The sequence below is a fragment of the Carcharhinus amblyrhynchos genome, chromosome 12 (genome assembly GCF_965287045.1).
Source record: "Carcharhinus amblyrhynchos chromosome 12, sCarAmb.v2.hapA, whole genome shotgun sequence".
In the NCBI taxonomy this organism is placed as follows: Eukaryota; Metazoa; Chordata; class Chondrichthyes; order Carcharhiniformes; family Carcharhinidae; genus Carcharhinus; species Carcharhinus amblyrhynchos.
In genome coordinates this window covers 24,327,870-24,353,735 of record NC_137335.1, presented here as the reverse complement: position 1 = coordinate 24,353,735, position 25,866 = coordinate 24,327,870, and the positions used below count along the sequence as shown (strand labels likewise).

Genomic DNA, 25,866 nt, shown 5'->3' with positions numbered 1-25,866 from the left:
AGACGGGAATGAATGAGGCTTTGGAGGAATTTGATAACCAGGATAGGCTCTGATGGTCCACGAGCCAATGTAGATGGACCAATATGGGTGATGACTGAATGGGACTTGCTAGGATATGGGAGCAGCAGAGTTTTAGGTGAACTCAGGTTTACAAAGGGTGCAAAGTGGATGCCAGCCAGAGAGCAGAAAGTAGTACTGATGGAATAGTGATGGCAGAAAGGTCAAGTGGAAATCCTTAACTGAGGAGAGTAGAAATCATTCAGAGTGGGAGAAGTGCTAGGGAATTAAATGCCAAAACAAAAGCAAAATATTGTGGATGCTAGAAAGCTGGTTTTTAAATTAGATTTTGTGTGTGTAATTGTTCTTGAAATGGACAAGGTTTAGTTAGAGTAGATAATTTGAATAAGTTTGTTAAGATAACCAGAACACACACTTTCTAAATATGGACAAAATAACTGGGTGGGAGGGGAGGAGATTGGGAGAATAAGAACTAATTTTGTGTAGTGTTTTAAGGTCTGAAATGTACATAACATAAAGGAGGAGTATGCCAAAGAGCTTCTAGAGCACGCTGTGCAGTTCAAGAAGATTACAGCTGATCTTCAACTGAACTCCACTTTCTTGCTGGATCCCTTGACTCCCAAATTCAAAAATCTTATCCGTCTTGGACTTGAGTGTATTTGATGGCTAAGCATCCAAGGCCCCCTCAGTAGAGAATCCCAAAGGTTCACATCCTTCTGAGTGAAGTTTTCCTACTCTTGATCTAAGGATTGATCTTCAGACTTAGACAGTGGTGCTTAGTTCTAGCTAGTTTTCTAGTTGCCCTGATCCCCCATCTAAATGGATCAAGCTTTCAGCAGGTCTGTCAGGCTCTCTTAGAATCTTATTTGTGTAACCATTTTTCATTCTTGAGCAACAGAAGAGTATCGGCCCATTCTTCTCAATCTTCATTGTGTAATAGTCCCATCCCAGGAATCAATCCACAGAGTATTCATTACACTCCAGGAAAGGCAAGTATAACCTTCCTTGGCTGTGAAGACCAAAACTGTACTCTAAGGTGACGTTAAAAGCTCTGTACAATTGGAGCAAGACTTCCTTACCCTTGTACTTGCTATAAAGGCCAACACACAATTTTCCTTCCTAATTGCTTGCTCTACCTGTATGCTAACTTCCTGTCAGTTAAATTCATCTGAACACCTACATTTGATTGTTTCTCTCCATTTAATTAAAAACAATTTTTCCTGTCCTTTCTCCAAAAATGAATAATCTTGCTTTTTTACACATTGTACTCTGTCATTTTCTTACTCTTACTTAGCTTGTTTCTGTTCATATGCAGATTCTTTGAGTTGAATTTTAGCTTCACAAAAAGATACCTTTGGTGTAGTTGCCCAAAATTTCTTTCTCCAAATCTAACTCTATCCCATCTATTTCTAGCTTAACTCAGGGTGGAAGGGAGGGAAAAAAAGTATAGATGGAGAGATGTAGGTAGTGTATGGCGTCTGAAGGCATGGCCATCAGTGGTGATGTAATTGACACTGGAATGCACAAGGCTAGAATTAATGGAACTTGATTTTTGAAGGTTGTGGGGCTAGAGATGGGGAGGACTGAGGACATGGGAGGATTTGAAAATATGGATGAAAATTTTAAAGTAATATTGCTTGACTCGGAACCAGTTAGCAATAGGGATGAAGAAGAGAGGGATTTGCCTATGACTAGTTGTGGTCCATTTTGAAACTTCCTCAGTTGGACTTAAATACGACAACTGTGATGATTACCTCATTTAGCAGCCAGTCTTCCCCAAGAACTAACCCTTTCACAGAAATGGCATGCAGTTTGATTTTTTTTAATCTAAAGGGCTTCTTGATTTAAAATTCCTGTGGTGCTGTGTTTAATCTTGTAAACAAAATTATACCTACTATAAACCTTTGCGCACAAACCAGAAATGCAATCACAAATATTAATTTGCTGTATGAAAGAATATAAATGTTAATTTATTGTTTTAATCTTTTATAAGTGTTTAAACGTTGTTTTCTGTTGCAAATAAGTACCCACGTGCAATTTAATAGTATTTCTAGGTTTAAAATAGATTTAGAAATTGCTAAGCACATCAGTAATTTGAATTCCAATTTAAAAGATCAATCACTTTTTCTTTGGTTTTATAAGTTCTAATTTATTCTATGCTCTTTATACTTGAGAGATAAAGAACACATTCTTATGGTACATGTGATTATGAATATAAAAATAACTGCAAATGCTTCTGAAATATTAGAGGGAGGAAGCAGAATATAGAGATCATATCAGGATACAGCAGCATTTCTTGGTCTATTTGCTGCACATTTCAGAATGTAATGTATGTTTAGATACAACTTAGGCATTTCAAAATAAGACAGTTCAGAAGGACTATAGTAATACCATTTTAAAGCCAAGAATATTTGTTGTATTTATTGGGGCCTAACATGTTTCAACATATTTATACAGCACAAAAAGGCCATTTGGTTCTACAGGTCCTTGCTCCTGTTTGTTACACACAAACCTTCCCTCATCCTCTTCTAACCTTTCAATGTACCCTTCTGTTATTTTTCCCTCTTTTTGTTAACCCTTGAATGCATTGTTTGCTATTTGTTTGGCAACTCTTTGTGATAATGAGTTGAATATTCTAATCACTCCCTGGATAAAGAAGATTCTGCTGAATTCCTTATGGGATACCTTAGTACCAAGCTTATGTTAATGGCAACTAGTCCTGGTCTCTCCCACAAGTGAAAATATTAGTTCTCCGTTTGTGCACATGAACATTCCATAATCTTGAAGATCGTGACCAATCCCTTGGCATTTCCTTTCCTAAAGGAGTAGAGCTCCAACTTATCCAGTTTTCCCAAATAGACGTAACTCCTTGGTTCTATTGTAATTTTAGTAAATCATTTTTACCTGTTCTAGTTCCAGTGTATTCTTCTTTGGCATGGAGAGCAGAATTGTTCATAATCCTTGTGCGATCTAACCAAGGTTCTTTACAAATTTAATAAACTTCACTGCTTTTAAATTCTATCCCTTTACAAGTGGACCCCAGTGCATGGTTTGTTTTTTTTTGTGACATTAACCAACATTGCTACTTCTATTGATCGATGTAACTGTCCCCAGACTCCTGTGCCCAGTTTAAGAAATTATTTTCCAAGAAGTATGTGGCCTTTGTACTTGTTCTGCCAACTTGTATTACTTCACTCCTATGTCGATTGATGTCTATATTAGGCAGTTGTTGTTTCACTTAAGTTTTGACACCTTCCAACACCTCATGCAGCTAACAAGGCGTCAAATGTATTTCCTTTTATCTTTCCTTTGAATACCATTCTATAAAATGGAGAGGCAGGTATAAATGCTCAGGAGCCTGTACATCCTAAACAATACCTAGGTTAGACAGCAAAGAAGGCACAATAACTTTTTTGGCTTGGAAGCTGAAATATGAGGACTATGTGCTTTGGTATGAACAATGATGCATATTCTACAGCAAGTGGATACACAAGTTTGGTGTTGACATTGCCATTCTCCAAGAAACCAGATTTGCCAAAAGAGACAATCATGAGGCTTATTCCACTTACTGGCATGGAAAATGTGCTGAAGAGCACCATGGATATGGTATAAGCTTTACACAGAGCAAGCGGTTGATGGTCAGTCGAAACAGCCTGTCAGGGCTATATCTCCCCGCATCTGCCATTTGGCACAGTCAACATCGAATGCACCTGAACAGCCAGTCTTGTATGTCACCATCTTTGGCAAAGGGCTTTTCTGTGAATCCCTAGGTGAAGTTTGAGGGACATTCCAGACTACCAAGAGGCTATTATTCATCCTGGATAATTTCAGTATATATGTGTTGGGACAGATGATTCATAGTCTGTGTGCCTTGGTCTTCATGGGTTGGGCAAAATAAACAGTAACAAATAATGCTTCCTTGGGCTTCGTACCCTGAATGAACTTTGTGTCATAAACACTTTTTTTTCAGATCAGATAAGGTATCATCCTCCCCCAAAGTCTGGGCATTGGCACCAACTAAGTAATCACAAGGTGTCACCTGCCCAATGTTCTCCACATCTACCATACTGCAGATTGCAACATCAACTCGCTTGTCAGCAGTAGAGTGAAGTTGCACTATAGAAGTTTCAACAGTTCCAAATAGGATGCCCTGCTATGCATCAACATTCCATAGACATGTAATGGTGCCAAATACCAGCATTTTGCACTTTCACTACAATGATTGCCCCTCATCAAAGGTTTACCAATAAGCTTGGAAGCCTTGGAGCTTCTCAGTCATCTATGATAAAGGTAAATGTGGAATACACAACTCGTACTGGTTTGAGATCATCTCAGCTGAAATGACATCTATCATTTATGTAAAAAAAACCTTCATAATATACATAAAGTCTTCACTTAAAACACTGCACAACTCGAAGGTAGCACAATAAAACTGCAAAAGATAGGGTGATAATGCACAAATAAACACTGGATCAATTAGTGATTTATGAAGGAAGTCAAGAGGGTGCTTGGTCCTACCATCACTTAAGTTGCTGTTCTGAAGTCAGCAGATGGTGAACTACTTACTGACAAAACTAAATGAATGTCCTGTTGGCTGAACGTCGCTACTGTAAGCTATACTCCTGTCAGATGGTCATCTTCCAGACACACTTGACATGTCTTGCAGATTCCTGTTATGGATGAATTGGATAATAGGCCTGTATCACTTTTATCACCTGACCTTGAAGCCCATACACTGCTTAGCAAACAAAGATACTTGGCAAGGATGGAATCCTAGCTAAAACGCTTAAGCACAAAGTTCCATCTATTGCCACACCTTTATGACCATCTCTGCAATGGAAAGGAATGCTCCATTCCACAGGAGAGGTGTGATTATCACACTATTCAAAAACAGAAGAGACAGCATCAACTGCAAGGGCATCTCACTCCTTAGCATCGTTGAAATTCTCATGCTTGTGTTCATATTCTACCAGTGGTTTCCCCAAAAAATAGACAGGAAAGGACAAAAAGAAAATGCAATAGGATGGCTTGGAATACTAGATCTGTGAACAGTGGCAGATTAACTACCACCTGGACCCCTAGGCTGAGGTTTAGTAAGGCCCTCTGACCTTGCCCTCTGCCCCATCCTTTGTTGAATAGAATAAAGTGACGTTAGATAACTTATATCGTTGTACTATGTATAATGTATTGCATGTATAATATAAAGTCATAGGAATCAATTACAGCCCTTTTATTTATTTTTCATTTTCTTTATATTTGTACTTTAAAAAACTTCAGTGTTTTTTGATTACAAAAGTGTCGATGGCAGCATGTAAATCAACAGATCGAAACATGTCTGATTCAATGTGCATGAGTGCCAGATGACTAAGTTTCTCATTGCTCATTGTTGAGCGCAAATAGATTTTGATCCTCTTTGGTGCCAAAAATGAATGCTCACTGAACGGTTAGTGATCCTTAAGGACAGATATAAATTCTAAAGCAAATTTATGTACTTGGATACATCTCGTGCAGTCGATCTCTTGTCAGAGCTTGATACATCCCAGTGACAGTCACATCATCATTGGATTGTTCTTGAATGTATTTCTGAAAATGGACAAGCTCTTCCACAAAAGCCAAGTCAAAGTCGTCCAGGCAATCTTGTATGAGGGCATTCACTGCCTTTTTAAGTGCGTTGGCATCAATATTGCAAATACAAGAAAGAAATCCAAATCGGTTGGACACAGACCTATATGCTTCAGAGCGTTTTTTAACCTCTGCTGATAATTTGCCTAAGATCGTTAAGTACACATTAATCTTGAAACTCTGGCGAGGTGAAAAGTCTGTTTCTTGTCGCGTATTTGACTTTTCATCTGGATTGTCAGCAATGCTCTCCAATGCTGATTTCACTTTCTCGTATCCCCGATTGAGGGCATAGCACTTACATGAGCAAACCACCAAGTATCACCTAAGTCTCTTCACAACTGCAAGATTCTTTCCAAGCTCACCCACAATTATTTCCCACCGGTGGGTTGAAGCACTGAAAAAATTGTACAACTGTTCAACGAAATCAAAAAAAGCAGTAGCTTTCGGAACGCAATCCACTGCTGAATGACCAACAAGGTTCAACGAGTGAGTAAAGCAAGGAATGTAGTCAGCTACTGTATTTGATGATACGTTGATAGCACTGGTGACAGTCCTTGTGCTGTGGTGTGGGACGAATACTGTGTAAGGGTGAATGTTGAAAAAAGTACTATATGTAACTAAGGTGCACTAAAGTAAGTACCTATACATGTTATATATAGCATGACAATAAACTGTTCATTGTATTTATTTGCATGTAGTATAAGTCCAGGGGTGACTTGGAAGTGTTTGTTATATTAATTCGCCCTTGGGGTATAGTTATGAAAATTTATTCACCCTTAAAAGGGTTAAACCAATTTTTTTTTTGCTCTTGGGGCCCCTTTCCTTCCGGGTCCCTAGGCTTAAGGCTACTCAGCCTAATGGTTAATCCGCCACTGCCTGTGAAGGTCAGATAACAAGGGTCATATTTGGAACCATAGAATCCCTACAGTGCAGGAGACCGTTCAGCCCATTGAGTTTGCACTGGCTCTCCAAAAGAGCATCTTACCCAGGCCCACCTTGCCACCCTATCCCTGTAACTTGACACGTTTACCATGGCTAATCCACCTAACCCACGCATCATTGGACGGTTTGGAGCACCTGGAGGAAACCCATGCCAACATTTAGAAAACGTGTGAACTGCACACAGTCAGTCACCTGAGGCTGGAGTTACATGTAGGTCAGATCAGGTAGGGATGGGAGACTTCTGTTCAGGACGTCAGTGAACCAGAGGGATTTTTATGACAATTGACAGTGGTTTCGTGGTCGCTGTTGCTGAGACTTGTTTTTAATTCCAGACTAGTAAAATTTAATGTAAATATCTGGTTACTATGTGGGATTTGAACCTATGTCCTCAGAACATTAGCCGCCACCTGTAGATTATTAGTCTAGTAATTTAGTAATGTCAAACTTGGGTACCTCATTGTGAAATGAAAACCCAGGCATATTGTGTCCACTCTAATACTGTTGTTTATCTTTTTTGTTAAAGAATTCAATAAAGTTTGTCTGGCGTGACCTTCTGTTTTGGTATCTGTACTGACTTCTCTTTATTATCATTTCAGTTTCTAGTTGATTTTCTGTTGCATCTTTGTAAACTGATTCTATTATCTTACCTACTACTGACAAGCTAATTCCCTAGGCTTATTTAACATGCACTTTTACGGGATCACAGAACATGAGGCCATTTGGCCATCTGTGCTGCCACTCTGAAGGAGCATATCACCTCCTGTCCCTCCCCTGTTGCCTTCCCATAGCACAGCACATTCTTGCACTTCAGATAATATCCAATTCCCTCTCAAATGCCTCAATTGAACCCGCCACTACCAAACACTCAGCCTCCTGCTGCCATTATCAAAATCCACCAATGGGAACAGTCACTCCATATCTACTGTGGCCAGACATCTCATGATTATGAATAGCTCTATCAAATCTCATCAAACTTCTATTCAAGGAGAATAGTCCAACTTCTAAGCTATCTACATAATGAAGTTTCTCATCCCTAGAACAATACTAGTAAATCATTCTGCACTCTTTCTAATGCCTTCATATCCTTCCTGATGTATGGCACCTAGAAGTGGATGCAATACTCCCAAGTCAGATCAGCGTACAAGTTCAACTTAGCATCCTTGTTTTTTGTACTCTGTCCCTATTAGTCAAACCCTTTATTACTGTCTGTGTCAACCCATCTTCAGTGATTTATGCACATATGCATCCAGGTCCCTCTGCTGCTGCATTCCCTTTCAGATTATATCCTTTATATTCACTCTCTGCATTCTTCCTATCAAAATGAATCACTTCATAATACTCTAAATTTCATCTGTCATTTGTCTGCACGTTCCACCAACCTATATCTTTTTGACACTCTATACTAAATTTTGAATTTGCGGCAAGTGCACCATATTCTAGGCTATTAATATTTATCTGGAAGAACAGGAATCCTGACACCACTCCTGGGAACGTTCCTGCAGGCTGAGAAACAATTGTTCACCCTTGCTGTCTATTCTTGTCACTCAGCCAATTTCATTTTCATGTTGCCACTGTCCTTTGAGCTCTAACTTTGCTCACAAATTTATTGTGCAGCACTTACTCATATCTTTTAGAAGTCCATATATCTACACAATGGAGACAGCTGATGAAGGTAATGCCATTATCTCATCAAAAAAAAGCTGAGTTAGTTGGAGATGATTTGCTCTTAACATCTTTAATTAATTGGCATTTACCCATGTGACTATTTATCTTGAGTCATCGTTTCGAGAAGCTTCCTCACCACTGAGGTTATACAAACTAGTTTGTAGTTTCTGGGTTTATCTTCACATCGTTGTTTTTGAATATGGGTGCAGTATTTACAATCTGTAGTCTTCAAGTACCATCCCTGATCTAAGGCAGAAAGGGTGTTTATGGCAAATTTCCATTCCCTTTATCCACGGACTTCTCAACTACTGTTATGAAGACGGTCTTATTTTAAAATTACTCAAGCAGTTGTCAGAAATAAAATGTTGTTGCTGCAAGCTACCTCAGTAATAATGTGGCCATAAATGTTGCCACGGTACTGTTATTGATCAGAATATAAATAGAAACCTCACAGTAACTAACCTTCTGCGAGCCATGATGCTGCTAACTGCAGTGCTTGCTTTTCAGACCTACGTTGTGTATTAGAATGTTTAGACACCTATATATTCAACACTACTGGATAATAAAGCAAAATAAATCAATTTGAAATTTGTGGTTTTACTGATTTAATGAGGTTCAATTCTTATCGTAATGGTGAAGTTCCAATGAGAGCTTAATACATTTCCAGAAAAATAGTTGTTGCTGGACATTTTCTTTTGGTCTTAAAATCTTTTTGCCCCTCCTCCGTCTTGCATCCTTCACTTCACTTTTCTGCAACTGTCAGTTCCTCTCATGTGGCACCAAATGTGATGAAAAGATGGTGAAGTTAATGCCTTCGTACTTTTGTTCCTTAATATGCCAGAGGGGGATTAAGCAGGGCTGATTCTGTTCTTTGCACTCAGATGATGTGCACCATCTGCTGGCTAGGAATTTACTTCAATTGGATGATTTGAGTGACCGATGGAACTGAGTTTTACATTGTTTTTCCACTGGTCACGTACTTAGAGCTTTCTATGAATGCAGTAGCATTTTTTCATGATCCTAAAATACACTAATGAAAACTGGTGCAAGTTTATATACAAGATGTTGGTATATGCCTTTGGTATAATAAAATGTCCCAAGGCATTCCATAGGAGTGTTATCCAGCAGAATTTGACAATGTGCCAATAAAGGAGCCAGTAGGGCAAATGACCAGAAATGAAATGGGATGAACAGGTTATTTAGGAAGGAAAGTAGAGCTTTAGAGCAGCTGAAGGCAGCACCATCAGTGGTGCTGCACTGAAAATTAGGGAACATAAGAAATAGGAGCAGGAGTAGGCCATCTAGCCCCTTGAGCCTGCCCCGCCATTCAATAAGATCATGGCTGATCTGAAGTGGCTCAGTTCCACTTTCCTGCTTTCTCCCCATAACCCTTAACCCCCTTGCCTACCAAAACCCTATCTACCCGCAGCTTAAATATATTTAGCGAGGTAGCCTCCCCCACTTCAACGGGCAGAGAATTCCAGAGATTCACCACCCTTTGAGTGAAGAAGTTCCTCCTCAACTCTGTTCTAAACTGCTCCCCCCCCCCCTTTATCTTGAGGCTGTGCCCTCTAGTCCTGCTGTCCTTTCTGAGTGGGAAGAACCTCTCCACCTCTACCCTATCCATCCCTTTCATCATCTTATACGTCTCAATGAGATCCCCCCTCATCCTCCTAAACTCTAACGAGTGCAAGCCCTATCTATTCAGCCTCTCCTCATAGCTCAACCCCCTCAACTCCGGTATCAGCCTAGTGAACCTCCTCTGCACTCCAAGGCCAAAATATCCTTGTGCAAGTGTGGTGACCAAAACTGCACACAGTACTCCAGCTGCGGCCTCACCAGTGCCCTGTACAGTTGCAGCAAGACCGCTATGAAGGCCATCATCCCATTTGCCTTCTTGACCACCTGCTGCACCTGTAGGCTGGGTTTTTGCGACTCATGCAAAAGGAGCCCCAGGTTCCTCTGCACTGTAGCATGCTGCAGCTTTTCGCCCTGTAAGTAGTAGTCCTTCCTACTATTATTCCTACCAAAGTGGATAACCTCACACTTGCCAACATTGTATTCCATCTGCCAGGTCCTCGCCCACTCGCTCAGCCTATCTAGATCCCTCTGCAGACTTTCCACACCCTCAGCACAATTTGCTGTTCCACTAATCTTTGTGTCATCGACAAATTTCGACACCTTACACTCGGCTCCCTCCTCCAGATCATCTATATAAATGGTAAATAGCTGAGGCCCCAGCACCGATCCCTGGGGCACTCCACTAGTCACCAACCGCCAATCCGAATAGCACCCATTGACACCCACTCTCTGCCTCCTATTTGACAGCCAATCCCCTATCCACGCTAACACCTTACCCCCAACTCCATGCCCCCTAACCTTCTGTAACAACCTTTTGTGCCGCACCTTATCAAACGCCTTCTGAAAATCGAGAAACACCACATCCACCGGTTCCCCTCCATCCACCGCACTTGACACATCCTTATAGAATTCCAATAAATTCATCAGACACAACTTCCCCTTAACGAAGCATAAGTGGCTAGAATTGGAGGAATCCGGATCCCTTGCTGGGCTGTAGGGCTAAAAGAAGTTACCGAGATAGGGAAGGGATTTGAAAACAAAGTTGAGAGTTTAAAACTTTAAGCTTTCATTGTTTTTCTGTTCCAGAATCAGTGTAAGTCAGTAAGCTCAGTTCTGATGGATGAAATAGATTTGATATGAGTTAGGGTACAGTCAGCAGAGTTTTGGATCAGCTTAAGTTTATGTGGGATAGAAGATGGGAGGCCAGGTAGCAGAATGCTGGAAAGTCAAATCTAGAGGTAAAAAGGGCATGATGAAAGTTTCAGCATCAAATAAGATGAGGCAGCATTAACCGCAGCACATTTATTTACAAACGGAATCCGTGGGTTCACCAGGCATACCTGAAAAGAGGTACCCAGCCTGGTGAACCCACAAACTCCGCAAACAAACTGAGCTAAGCAGTCCCACAGTGAATGGATATGATCATTCCTGTTGTCCTGTTGAGAATTATCATCTTTGTCCCAGCCATGCAAGATATATTTGCTAATTCCAAGTCTCATTGGGCTAATGTTGGTATCTGCTTAATAATTTGCGGCATTTGGTAATGCCTTTTTTCCACAATTGTTTGGCTGCAGAACTGATAAAATCTCTTTGATCAGAAATGAGAATTCTGGAGACACAATCTTTGAATAATTTTAAGGCAGAGTAGGTTTTGGATAAGCAAGTGGGGTGAAAGGTTATTGGGGATAGTTGGGAATGTGGAACTGAGGTTGCAATATTGAATGGCAGAGCCAGATGGCCTACTCCTATTTTGTATGCATTATCTCTGAATTTTTTTTGTGCTTGAGGCAAGACGGGGCTAAACAATTAGTTCTGTGCCGCCTGTGCCATTGAGTTTAACTGTGGTGTTCTTCACTAAAAATGCGTGGTACATTGCTGTGGTTTGCAGCAGAGATGTAGCCTTGAGCAGCTTTTTTAAAAAAATTGCTGGATTTGACAATTTGGACCAAGTTAACTCAGAAGGCTAATTTACAGGACATCTATGGAGCTGCCATTTGGATTAACTATTGAATTTTTTGTTTTGATTTGGCCAAGCATCTTGTATGACATGGGAGAAAAATGCTGTCAATAAAGCCTTAATTGTTTTATACATTCAGACCTTGAGTCTTTAATTAGCAGGGACATTTTGTAACTCAATGAATTAGGTGGTTTTGTGGAAATAGTTATAATGTTAACTAAGTGATTATAAACAGCCCATAATAATCAATTTTTAAAAATCTTGCTTTCCATCTTTCTTACCACTGTTTCCCCTTTCTCCAACCCATTAGGTCCATTTGTTACATGTTTCATGTTATCCTTTGACACACAGTTTACCTTTATTCTACTATTTACACATTCTGATCTGTATATGGGCTGCCACGAGCACACTTCTTCATGATCACCGCCATCTACGTTTCCTTTGTCTTTTTGTTTATGACATCTTTGTCAGTCTCTCCCATTTCCACCAACTGCTGGGTTTCTATCCAGCCCTCATGCTTCCCCTTCCCCTCCTCATCACAACACTGTCATCTTATTCGGTATTGTCTTCAGCTCTGATAAAGAGTTATCCAGACTCAACGTTAGCGCTGTTCTCTTTCCACAGATGCTGTCACAGTGCCTGATTTTTATGGCCTTTTCTGTTTTTGTTGCATAAAAATCAGCTTCTTGAAGGCAGAGGGGACGGGTCTTGTCTATTGGCAAGAATCCAACAAGAGCGGTTCTGGGAAAAGAGAGACATAATGATGCAAGGGAAGGGAAAGGAATAAGTGAGTGACCATGAAGGTGAGCAGGGAGGGGGCAGAATCTAGGACAGTGGCTTTGCATGGAGGAGGAGTGACAAGAAAAGCTGAGTTGGACAAGGAAGGAATGTGCATGCATAAGGTGGGTTCAGTACAAGGGGTGAATGGTTGGTTAAATGGAGGTGGCAGGCATGGTGGAAAAATATGAAATGGAGCATTGGAAGGAGATTGGGTTTTTATTGGAAGCAATGCTAATGTGAACTGATTCTAGAGGCAGATAGAGTACCTCCTGAGGTGCAATGGAGATGGAAGGATAATGGTTTGGTTAGTGTACTCTAGACTTTTTGTCTAAAAATGTATCAGTTGTTAAATGTAACATTTTCGATGCAAAGATTCAATTTTTTTTGAGGGAACACATAGCCAGTCTCTACCATCAATTTTATACCTTTAAGGTTTTACTATATTTATCTGATTACAAGTGAGACATTTGAAGAATTGCTACAGCTTAAGTTACAATACCCACGTAATTACTTTATTAGCCTTCCATATAGAAATTAATCAGGACTGTTCTTGGCTTGGCAACTGTGAAGCTGTTGGTCAACTTATTTCTACCACTCTGCATCTTCAAAGAGGAGAGAGTGAAAGAAGATCTGGAATAGTAGTTAAATATGTACAATGGCAGAAGCCATGATTAAAGGCTGTTTTTTAATTGGTCATGATGTGGAGATGCTGGCGTTGGACTGTGGTAAACACAATAAGTCGTCTCACAACACCGGGTTAAAGTCCAGCAGGTTTATTTGGTAGTAAACACCACTAGCTTTCAGAGTGCTACTCCTTTGTTCAGCTCCTCACTAACCTGACGAAGGAGTGGCGCTCTGAAAGCTAGTGGTGTTTATTACCAAATAAACCTGTTGGACTTTAACCTGGTGTTGTGACACTACTTCTTGTAATTGGTCATACATGACCCACTGGTTTGTTGTGTATGATTGAATCTCTTGTACATTGAAGGTTTGATCACGTACAATCTAATGGTGGCATGCAAGTATGAATTTACGTATCCTTCTTTCTGTATTCCAGTTCTCTGCTGTTCCGGAGCCTTTGAGTTGCCGTGACTACCTGCCTGAATTGTCTCGCACGTCTTCTTGCACAGAGCAGAAAGGCAGCACTGTGTCCTGGGAACAGCTGGAGGCCATGGAACTCCCATCTTTTCAGCCAGCCTACTTGGTCTTATGTCGCGTTCTCCTTAACGTTATTCATGAGTGCTTGAAATTAAGGTTGGAGCAAAGACCTGCAGGAGAACCATCATTGCTCAGCATTAAACAGGTAGCCTGCCAAAATTATTGTAGTCGTAGCACAGGAATTTAAAATTTGTGCCTGCTTTCATCTTTCTATTGGAACAGTGATGTCATTTCACATGCATTTTCTTTATGTAGTACTGATGTGGTTAAAAAGTTCACTTTCCGACAGAGTGCTTTATAACTATCAAAATTTATCTGCTGGCATGGATTATCTCTTTTAAGTAGAAAGAGTTCAAATGTTTTTACATCTGATTTTTGCTTCTCAAATTTCATTAAAAAACCTATTGTTTTGAACGTAGATAATCAAGAATTCTTGTGTCTTAAGAATACATTTAAGAGGTTTAATTCAAATTACAAAATTTGAACATTTATTTGGGCTGCACTGTAAATGTTCTGGATTTATGGGCTATTTTTAATACCAGTTTAACCATAAACTGCATTTTTTTAAGTCTTTGCAGTAACTCAATTTTTAGTCGATCAACAAAACAATATGTTGGGGCAAATCTTGCTGGAATGAGGCATCTTACAGTTTACATGATTAGACTTATGCATCCTTCAGCTTGAATTTCTTTTTCAGATGTAAAGCACTGGAAGTGCAAGCCAATATTGGTGTAGGGTGGCAACAGGGCATTGGAGACCTTGATGAATGATGGGACCAATAATGTATCTCAATGAGATTTGAAGATTGCAAAATAGAAATGATAGCGATTGATCATGGCTATTGGAGTGGGTGAATTAAGAATTATATCAGCAAAAGAGAAATGGAGGGAAGGAAAGGAAGATTGAATTAAGAGCAGAGAGAAATGGGAAAGAAAAATTAAGTCAACTTTTGTTAATTTTTAAAGAAATTTAACTTGTTTCTTTTCTTGACCTACAAGATTGATCATTATTGTAGTGGTTGTCATTAAAAAGGTACTTAAACTTCAGCTCTAACTTTCTGCTGAGAGTTTGGGCAATTAATATACAAATTTAACCAGTTCTTAAGATTAACAGGGAGGCTCAGAAGGTGCAACACTCTTTGCTTAGCACAGTGTAGTATAACATATAGAGATTTATAAATTCTCCTGAACATTTTGGCTGATTTATGCATTATTAACTTGTATCGGTAACGCATTGTTTCTCATGTTTTGATACAAATACTGTTGCTACAAACATTTGTTTTCAAAAAATTTAGTTATATTAAAGGAATTAAATACTTCAAACAACAAGTACCCTGAGGTTAGATCAGAACCCAATAGTTTTGGTAATAAAGCTTGTTTTGCTAGTTAAGAATGTCTTTTCTAACTTGTGGTCAATTCTCAGACTGCAATCACAGGGCTCCTATGTACTACCAATAACCTAGATTACAACATTGTTTTAATACTGACTTCCTATAACTGACATTATCAGCCCCTTATAATGTACATCAATTTTATTTTTGCCTATTCACTTTCTCTCATGTAGGTATTGATTTTTTTTTTGTTGGGATAGCATTCCATGGATGTCAGTAGCCCTGTGGTATCTTGCTTCAGTGTTGGCACTGTGCATGTTAATGTTATCAGGATATTAAGTCACGGGAATTTTTGATGCCGAACCTGACCCTGACGTCACTTGACATTCATACAGTTAGCAGAAGTCTCTTTTTACTGATCAAAAATAGATGCCCTGATTGGAATTTCCCCTTGTGCATAGGAGTTCAGACCAATTGTGGTGCCCTACTGTCAACTTGCCTGAAGTCAACTAATACAGAGCTACAATGTTTAAATCATTCTTATACAATGTCAAAAATTCACTGGAATATTTGCATTAGTTTTCTTGCCACTGTTGGAAATTAAAAAGCAATAATTGCTCTCATGTCAATCTTGCCAAAGAATTCTTTAGTATTTGACTTGAACTGTAAATATTTCCATATTCTGCACATAATGATTATTTGTTTTACAGTTGGTTAGAGAGTGCAAAGAAGTGCTGAACGGTGGTCTACTTATGAAGCAGTATTATCAATTCATGTTGCATGGGATCATGGATGAATTCCAGAGACAGCAAAAGGTTAACAGTAATATTGATGAATTTGAGGAAGATCTACATAAAATGTTAATTGTGAGTATATTAATGAGTGAAGCATACTTAGAAACACGAGTTGAAGTCTCAGTTTTCATGATTTTGCTCTTGCAGCTGACAAGCCTTACCATATTGGGTAAAAGCATTCAGAACTGTATTGCATTATTGTGTCTGAAAATTAATTCTATTGTAGCAGCTAGGAAACAAGCTGATTCAAATTAACTTGACTCTCATGCGTTAATAATGCTGAAAATGCATGTTGTGTAAATTGTCGTCATGTCTTTTAAAAGATTTCACTCAAGTGTCAAACTGCTTCCCATCAAGTTTTTAAAAATCACAATCATGTCTTTCAAAATGTTTGTTAAATTTTATGTTTTGCATTAGGATATGCACTTGCAAAGTTAGTATAGCTAACTGGTAACTTCTGACCCAATAAAATGAATTTTGCACTGGTAATTTGTGTAAATTTTGTTCCATAATTGTTTGTCATATGAATTTTTAATTTTTTAAAAAAATGGTATAAATCACGTGTCTTATCTTTGTGTGCTGGTAGAATTTTTGTTAAAGTCATTGCGGTTCTGCATTAAAACTTCAAACTGTGAAATGCCATTGCTTAAATGTGATGCAGTAGCTGCTTTAAGTGGAATACAACCACGTTTAAAAAGATCATTTGCAATTTACCTGTCGGTGACATTCTTTGCCGAGAATCTTGAACTGTCCGATTTTACATTGAGAACTCCAGTCTATAACGATGTGGTTGAAGTGCACCATTGTTTTCCCTTTCCCTAATGTATTCTGAATAATTTTGTTCCAATGTGATATCCATTCAGTATCTATTCTGTAATTTTGCTGAAAGTAGTGGCTGGAGTTAGGATACTGTATCCTGAAATGACTGTCATGATGTGAACCTGCTATGGTTGAAATGGTACACACTTTTGTGTAAAGTGCTTTCTACATGCTAACCTTTCAGTAAGGATCAACAATAATGAGCAGAATATATTCATTAACCAGTCAGCCCTCCCCCACAGTCATGGGAATTATGGCATATTTTATAGCACCTTCACATCTATCCTGTATGAGTAATGGTGCATAAATCACAAATTAAAAATTGGTCTGTGTGAATTGGGAATTACATTGTGCTCTCTGGAGGTGTCTGGGAGTTCTCCTCGGTTTTAAAAACATAGTTTTCTTCTCTTGATCTTGGATCATAACTGCTCAGAGCTGTTATGTTCAGAGCTGTTACGTTTCATTAGTGTGAATTAGGCATCTTTCTTGACTTTAAGTTGAGCTTCATGCCCCAAATGCATCACCTACTGCCGACTTCCACCCATTTAGTATTGACTATCTGATTCCAACACCGTCATCCATGTTTAAGCTTCACTATTAAAATGCTTTCATGGCCTGACTCCCATCTTCCACCCTATATTAATTTGACTTCAGTCAAAAGTGCAGGTCCCTTTAATCCATATTCATGAGCCGATATTATCTCCTGGTCTGGCAATACCATGAGTTTCTTTTCTGAAATCCCTCCATTATGTCCTCCTTCTGTAACATCCAGCCCTACAACCCTCTGAGACTTCTGCCCCTCCAACTTTGGTCTCTTCCTTATCCTTGATTTTAATTATTCTATGATTGGCAGCCAAGACTGCACCTGTTTGGACTTTGAATTTGGTCCTAGCCTGTCTCATCTCTATCTCTTGCTTACCTCTCACTTTGGTCAAGCTTTTGATTACATGTCCTAATATCTTTATGTGGCTCAATGTTAGGAAAGGTATGGGATTTTATTTGTGACGACATGACCGTCTTGACCACCCCCAGCTTTGGTGATGTGGATTATTACATAAATGCTTAAACAAAAATTGTTCTCCATGGCATCAGTCTGCCTCTGAGATTTGTGCAGAATGGTGTTCATTTTTGGCTTCTATCTTCTTTGATATTGGTATTTTTACAACTCTCCCATGGGCCCTTTAGCTGCTTCATTCCTGATATTGTCTCTGCTGGCTGTGGATAGATAAGATTGCTTGGAGCTAATAGCTATGTTTTATTGGAACAGATTTTATAATTTTATTGCAACAAAGACATGCAGAGCTGGAAAAAGCAGGCTGGAAGTGAGTGCCACTGTGTTAAGGTGTTAAAATATGCATTGGAATGTTTGCACAATTCAGCTTTTTTTCCAGAATCTTTATATATATATATGTTTCCTTTGGCATTATAGGTTTATTTTGATTACATGCGGAGCTGGATTCAGATGCTACAGCATTTACCTCAAGCTTCCCACAGTCTGAAGAACCTTCTTGAAATAGAATGGAATTTTACCAAAGAAATAACCCCTCGCATACGAGGAGGAGAGGCCCAAGCAGGAAAGCTCTTCTGGTAGGATCTACGTTGTTATGATTTCTGTAGAGGCTGATAACATTAAAACAAAAGAAATTCAAACTCTCAGTTGATGGGTGAAAGGATGACAGGACAAGATTTCATGTTTTAAGATTTTTACTGTCACAAACGTACTAAAAGCACTTTTGACTAAACACTAGTGGACAACTTGTACTTTAAACTACAAAACAGGGCTGCCCCCTTTTTACTTGTAACACAAGTGAGGAGCCCATTTCACAAGTATACTGTACACATCCCGTAAGTAGTCATTTGATTTTTCCCAAAGTGAATCTTAGGTCCTGAGGGTTTGCTTCTGCTCTTTTCCTTTCCCAGCTTCATAACTTTTTAATTTCAGACCTGTCTTTTGCATTAAGATTTATTCTGGAAATTTTCCCTTGAGCTGGGTGAATCTCCCAGCCTTGTTTCAAATCATCGCAAATTTGGCTCTTCCAATCCAAGCATGAGTTCCACCTGCATTCTGCATTGTAAACCATAGAGATTTCTAGTCTCTAGCTCGCCCCTCCGTCCTGAAACCTGATAGAGTGGCTAAGTCTGTGAATTTCAGAAATATCTTGGACGATTTTTTCATGTTGAAGTGGGCTTTGTATCCATGTAGAACTGCAGATGAGGTAAATTTGAGACTTCCGTTCTCTCATTTTAAGTATGAATAGCCAGTTTAAAGCACAATTGCTTACAAACTGACATTTTCAATACATTCCTGGGACTTTGGAGACCAGCGGTGCAACAACTGCAAACATGTTTGCCATGCATTGTCTCCAAGTGTGAACACCTTACATCTTCTTTTGATGAAACACCCCAGAGCACTCATCAGTATTTAACAGACATGTCAACCAGGCGCGATGTTAGGCCAACTTCAGAACAAGTCACATGACCCTGCTTCATTTTACCTTACATCAAAAACATTGTTGCAGAACATAACCTTATGAAGCTCATAATTGTAACAATGTATATAACACTTCATGTGGTTAACCAATAAATGCAATTTTCTAATTTAGGTAATCAAGTTGCACATTAGCAGTCTCACTGGTTATTTACCAACTTCTACAGACAAATTTGTACCCATTTTGTGTAATTTTTTTTATCAGACTGAGCAAACTTATTAAATCCGATGCTGTAAGTATGAGAGAGATTCATGAAATTGTTATCACAAGGCCAGAATTTTGTGGAGTAAGTGGGAACTGAGCACACGTTTCCTTTAGAAGGACACTTTTTGCCTGCTATATTTTCATCCCAGGGAGGTGATACAAGATGGAGTCAGTCCCAAGTTGACAGGAGAGGTGGGCACCACCACCCCTCATACCTCCTCATATCATCCATGCTCCTTCATATTGCCAAGCAGCTCTACAGTCACTCATCTGATATCCATTGTGGGCAGATCTCAGGGTATCTTTGAAATGGGCATTTAAAAAATGAAATTCTAAAGATTTAATTTCGCTCAAACATACCATGTGGAGAAAAAATATACTCAAAAAAAGCTATTCCAAAAAAAAAGAAATCCCCTCAAGTATCATTCAAAATGTCTATATAGCCCCTTGATGAATTAAGTATTTCCGACTTTTTAAAATTCATCCACAATAGGCTGAATTGTCAGAACAAACTATTCTATCTCCCAGACAACACAGCCTATTGAAATTGTAAACAGTGATGGCTAAATTTAGAAAACTTAGCTACACCAGGTGGCCTGTCAGCCAATGCACTCCAGCAGCAAAGTTTTTTTTTCAAACGACAAAAATTTGCCCTAATTTGAAAAGGTTTTGTGCCTTTAAATCAATTGAGATAGTTATACTAATGTTTGCATCATTTTTGAATGCATAAAAGCACATTTCCTAATGGGGTAAGAACTCCAATGTAATAGCTTATCTTTATAGGACAGAGCCATACAACTAATATGCAGTGAAAATGTATCAACCTTACACCACAGCATCTTACAGTTGATACTGAAAAAACACATTTTTATATTTCAAAGCTTGTGAACGACAGAATTATAAGAGCAGATGTTTTTTTTTGGTTGCTTACTTGGGACTACCAACCCTCACTTGGGTTCCCCATAGTTCATGCCTCCTTTAATTGCTGGAAACAGGAATAGGGACTGGAATCCCAAAATCAAATGAGGAGTCATCCTGACTCCAAACTTTGGCTCTATCCTCGCTCTACAGATGCTGTCAAACCTTTCCAGCCTTTTCTGTTTTTGTTTGTGTTGCATATTTTACAAATGATTGATTTTAATATTTTATGTACACTTTTGATATTCTCTGTGGAATAGGAGCTATCAACTCTGTTCAGGAATGATCCTGTACATTATTTTCTAATTAGCAGTTTGGAAGTGTTGTATAGTTAGACTTGTAATTTTGCATTTTCCCAATTAGTGATATAGCTGGAATGCTGCTAAAATCCACTGGAGAGTTCTTAGATTCTGGACTTAAGGAAAGTTGTGATGAGTTCTGGGCAAGTGCTGATGATAGTACTGCATCAGATGAAATCAGGTACTGTAAACATTTTGTAATTCAACGATTAATACACAACTACACTATTTTTTTCAAAGTTATTTGAGAAGAGTCTGTTGCAAATTGAATGGAGCGTGACTTACTGGACTAATATTACAAGTGATTAGAATTTACTTTGTGCTTGTTTCAATGGACATTTTCAACTGAAGTTAGATGAGGCACCAATGATAGGGCCAGTTTATTTTAAGCAGAATAACTTATGTTGCAATGGGGGAAAGAGAGCGTTGTTTTAATTGGAGATACTGCACATAAACTGAGCCTGAGCAATGCATTTTGGACGTAGTTTTTTTTAATTAGGATATCTGTGTGCACAATTATTTCCAAACTATTTTCTGATTGGCAGGCAGTGACTAGGGATCTGTGCTAGGGCCCCAACTGTTCACATCATATATTAATGATTTGGAAAAGGGAACTAAATGTATTATCTCTAAATTTGCAGATGATACAAAAGTTGGGAGGGAGGGTGAGCTGTGAGGAGATGCAGAGATGGTTCTGCATGATTTGGACAGGCTGAGTGAGTGGGCATGTAGTACAATGTCGGTGTTTGTAAGGTTATCCACTTCAGTGGCAAATATAAGAAGGCAGACTATTATTTGAAAGGCTCTAAATTGAGAGAGGTAGATACTCAGCGAGACCTTACTGTCCTCATGCATCAGTCACTGAATGTATGCGTGCAGGTACAGCATGCAGTAAAGAAGGCAAATGGTATGTTGGCCTTCATAGCAAGAGGAGTTGAGTATAGGAATAGGGATGTTATACTGCAAATGAATAGGGCATTGATGAAGCCACACGTGTAGTATTGTGTGCAGTTTTGATGTCCTTATTTGAGGAAGGATGTCCTTGTTATAGAAGAAGTGCAGCAAAGGTTTACAAGACTGATAGCAGGTTTATAACATGAGGAGAGACTGGGTCAGTTTGGATTGTTTTAGAAGAGTGAGAGGGAATCTCATAGAAACTTAGATTTCTAATTAGGTGGGGTTGATTCAGAAAGAATGTTCTTCTTGGTGGGGATATCCAGAGCTAGAAGCCTTAGTTTAGGACTGAGGTGAGGAGAAATTTCTTCACTCAAAATGGTGAATCTGTGGAATTCAGTACTGCAGAATGTAGGGGGGCACAATGGCATAGTGGTTAGCACTGCTGTCTCAACGCCAGGGACCTGGGTTTGATTCCTGGCTTGGGTCATTGTCTGCATGGGCTTTGCATGCTCTCCCTGTGTTTGCTGGGTTTCCTCTGGCTGTGCTGGTTTCCTTCCACAGTCCATGTGCTGGTTAGGTGCGTTGGCTGTGCTAAATTCTCTCTGAGTACCTGAACAGATGCTGGAGTGTGGCAACTAGGGGATTTTCACAATAATTTCATTGCAGTGTTAATGTAAGCCTACTTGCGACAAGTAAATAAAAAGTTGAGGCCAAAACATTGTGTAATTTCAAGAAGAAATTAGCTTTAGCTCTTGGGGCTAAAGGGATCAAGGGAATTTAGGGCAAGGCGGGATTAGGATATTGATTTTGATCAGCTGTGATCAAAATAAATGGGAGAGCAGGTTTAAAGGGCCGGATGATTTACTCCTGTTTTTATTTTGTATGTTTCTATGCCTTGTGGATAAAACAATAAGAATAAATAAACGACAGTTGTTGGAACAAGGCCCAGGTGATCATAAATCCAGACCAGACCCTCAGGTGATCATAAAAGATCACATTGCTCCATCTGAGGAGGGGCACAAGAGTTTCCCAATAGTGAATATTCATCTATCAATCAGAATTATTGAAACTGATTAACTAACCCTTACCAGTTGCTGTTTGTGGGAGCTTGCTGAATGCAGTTTTCTTACATCACAGTAACTACATTTCTAAAGAACTTGATTGACTGTAAAACACTTGGAATGTTTTCATCTTTGCTAAAGAAAGCTAATGGCAGATTACTCTGCATTTATAATATCACTTTTGATGCAAGAATAAAATGGGCAAAATAAATTTCATTGGTGACTGATTTCTTTTTTTCTATTTGTGGGATGTGGGTGTTGCTGGTGGCCAGCATTTGTTGCCCATCCCTAATTACCCTTAAAACTGAAAAGCTTGCTGGGCCTTTTCAGAGGGTAGTTAAGAGTCAACCACATTGCTGTGGATCTGGAGTCACATGAAAGCCAGACCAGTTAAGAATGGCAGATTTCCTTCTCTAACCCCTGAGAACTCCAAAAATTAAAAAATATGAGAGAACTGCCAGACATCATCTTATGCAGAATAAGGCCTCAAACACAGATTTGTGGAATCAGTAGACCTCAGTAATTACAATGCTACTTTGTTCTGTTCATTTTGTTTTGTGTCTCTCATTTGAGTTTGAAATGAATTTTGGAGAATGTAAAACAGTTACTATACAGTGACTACATTTCAGAAGAATGCATCAAATACTCGGGGACATTCTGATGTCACTATATCACTATTTTCTTTAATTGATGAAACTTGAGAGATTTCAGAATGAAGATTGATATTTTCCCTTTTGCCTATTGACTTGTGTGTTATTATTTCGAAAAAGATGAATTTGTGATGTAACGTTGTCTTTACAGGAGGTCCGTTATAGAGACCAGTCGTGCATTAAAAGAGCTCTTTCATGAAGCTCGGGAGAGAGCGTCCAAGGCTCTGGGGTTTGCTAAAATGCTAAGAAAGGTAGTATGCATATGCCACTTGTATAAATACTTGTAAGTATAGCGTGGCACAATGTTACATTACTTCCTCAACAAAAAAAAATTAGAATTTGTGCCAAAAGTAAAACTCTCTCTTCTGATTTAGGACCTAGAAATAGCAGCTGAATTTTGTGTGTCAGCTCCCGTTCCAGATGTTTTGGAAGCTCTTAAAACAAAAAGATATGTCAAGGTAATGTTTTTGTTTTGAATGTTGTCAATCAGTTTCCATATTGAAACCATGACTTGCATTTATAGCTTGGAGTGTTCAATAAAGCTGGTATTTTGAGATAAAGCTAGACAGGAAAGGTTTTTCTCTTTCCTGCATTTAGCTAAGGTACTAATAGATCCTCGGCATTAATGAATATTGTCACTTATTGCCACCATTCAGGTGGTTTTTGATTTTAACATTGTCGATCCAATGCTGTATTTGATTATCCAACAACTTGGGTGGCACGGTAGCACAGTGGTTAGCACTGCTGCTTCACAGTTGCAGCCACCTGCGTTCGATTCCCAGCTTGGGCCACTGTCTGTGTGGAGTTTGCATGTTCTCCTCCGTCTGCGTGGGTTTCTTCCCACAGTCCAAAGATATGTGGTTAGGTTGATTGGCTGTGCTAAATTGCCCTTAGTGTCCTAAGATGTGTACGTTACAGGGAATAGTGGGTAAAATATGTAGGGATATGGGGGTAGATCCTGGGTAGGGTTGTGGTTCAGTGGAGACTCGATGGGCCAAATGGCCTCCTTTTGTACTGTGGGGTTTCTATGATTTGTTTACATCAAGTTGATGATGAAGCCAAAGTTGTTATTTCAAGATATCACATACATTTGATTGTCTAGGTAAGCCTGAATTATACAGTGGGCAGGATCCTGCCCTCGGAGGGGGAGGTGAGAGGCAAAAGTCAGCCGCCATTGGTTGATGTGAGGGATTGTGCATGCTTTGTTTATGTGTGTGTGTGTGCGCGCCTTATTCCCAGATTCAGATTTATCTCTCTCACTACTATATACCAACTGATGCTCATTTAGTGGTGGGGGAAGGAGGGGGGGTGGTGAGTCATTGAGCATCCTGTGAATGAGCCTAGCATACACATTTTGGTCACTTTTTAATAATTAACTGTCCTCAGCCTCTTGAATGAGGGCAAAACAAAAGGAAGTGTGGCCTCAATTCCCAGTTATTTATTGAATATGCTTTTAATCATTTTAACACTTTGGATGATGCAATTTAGCTTTCTGATTGGTAATATGACATTTTTGACATTAATATCTTTAGGCTTATCTTTGAGTATATGGTGGTTCGTTTTGATCACAATCTGCATAATCTTTGTAGCTAAATATGTTATCTGTAGCAAAAATATATATCTGATTAAAAGTCATGTACATCACACTGTTTTTGCATTTATATGTGTACAAAATATTCTTTTAGCATAAACTAGATTACTGTCTTGATGATTTTTATATGTATATGTTTATTATCTTATAGTTGATCACAATGTGTTCCAGTATCCCGTTGCAGGACCAATCAAATTGACAAATTCTGCAGCTACTTTTTGTAGCCATGCATCTCAGTCACACACAATCTACGTACAGTTAAAAATATTTTAGAGCAGAGGAGATAATGTCATCAAAAAGATGAAGGTTATATATTTACAGAATGGAATGCAAATCTGTGCAATGTTTTTCTTCTTTTGGGCCTACATTCTGACAGGATCCTGAATTCAGGCCCCAAGGATGGTTGCTTTAATCAGTCTTTCAGATTCGAATACTTCGTTGGAACATGCTTCACTTCTCCAGACAATCTATACTTGGAATAGGGAATTAAGGGCTACGGAGATAAAGCAGGAAGGTGAAGTTGAAGTAGAAGGTCAACCATGATCTTATTAAATGACAGAGCAGGCTTGAGTGGCTAAATGATCTCTTATTTTGTGTGTTCTTGTGAACCGTCCTACTGCAAATGATTATTTTTTTCAAAGAAACAGCTTATGAGATTAAAATTATGTAGAGAGGTAAAAGAACATGTATGGGTTTCAACAGATGTAACACCGCACGTAGCATTCTCTTAAAGCACTGCAGCATAGCTGTAAAGTTCATTTGCATGGTTGAAGGTGTTGCTGATCATCTGCTGCAGATGACTATATCTCCAGTCTTCATGACTTGTCAAGTCACTGGGAATGGATGTGCAAGAATGAGAAACTGAGGCTGGCCATGCGCAATCCATCTCCTCTGTATTCAACTCATGCAACGTGCAAGAAGTAGCCATCCTCAAACAAAGGGAAATCAGCATTAACGGAAGGGATGAGCACAGTAAGATGTCTCACAACACCAGGTTGAAGTCTAAAAGGTTTATTTGGTATCACAAGCTTTCAGAGTGGCCACTACCTGATGAAGGACTTCAACCTAGTGTTGTGAGACATTTTACTGTG

General features: G+C 39.1%; 1 protein-coding gene across 2 annotated transcripts in view; it reads left to right on the top strand.

The window, feature by feature from the left end:
- Positions 1-25,866, top strand: part of map3k4 (mitogen-activated protein kinase kinase kinase 4) — a 188,034-nt gene that overhangs the window by 76,718 nt on the left and 85,450 nt on the right. For both annotated transcript variants that reach the window (XM_080200228.1, XM_080200229.1), the window contains 6 exons: positions 13,623-13,868; positions 15,764-15,919; positions 18,096-18,253; positions 20,641-20,757; positions 23,336-23,435; positions 23,559-23,642. In XM_080200228.1, coding sequence (XP_080056354.1) covers positions 13,623-13,868; positions 15,764-15,919; positions 18,096-18,253; positions 20,641-20,757; positions 23,336-23,435; positions 23,559-23,642 — 861 coding nt within the window. The remainder of the gene's footprint in view (positions 1-13,622; positions 13,869-15,763; positions 15,920-18,095; positions 18,254-20,640; positions 20,758-23,335; positions 23,436-23,558; positions 23,643-25,866) is intronic.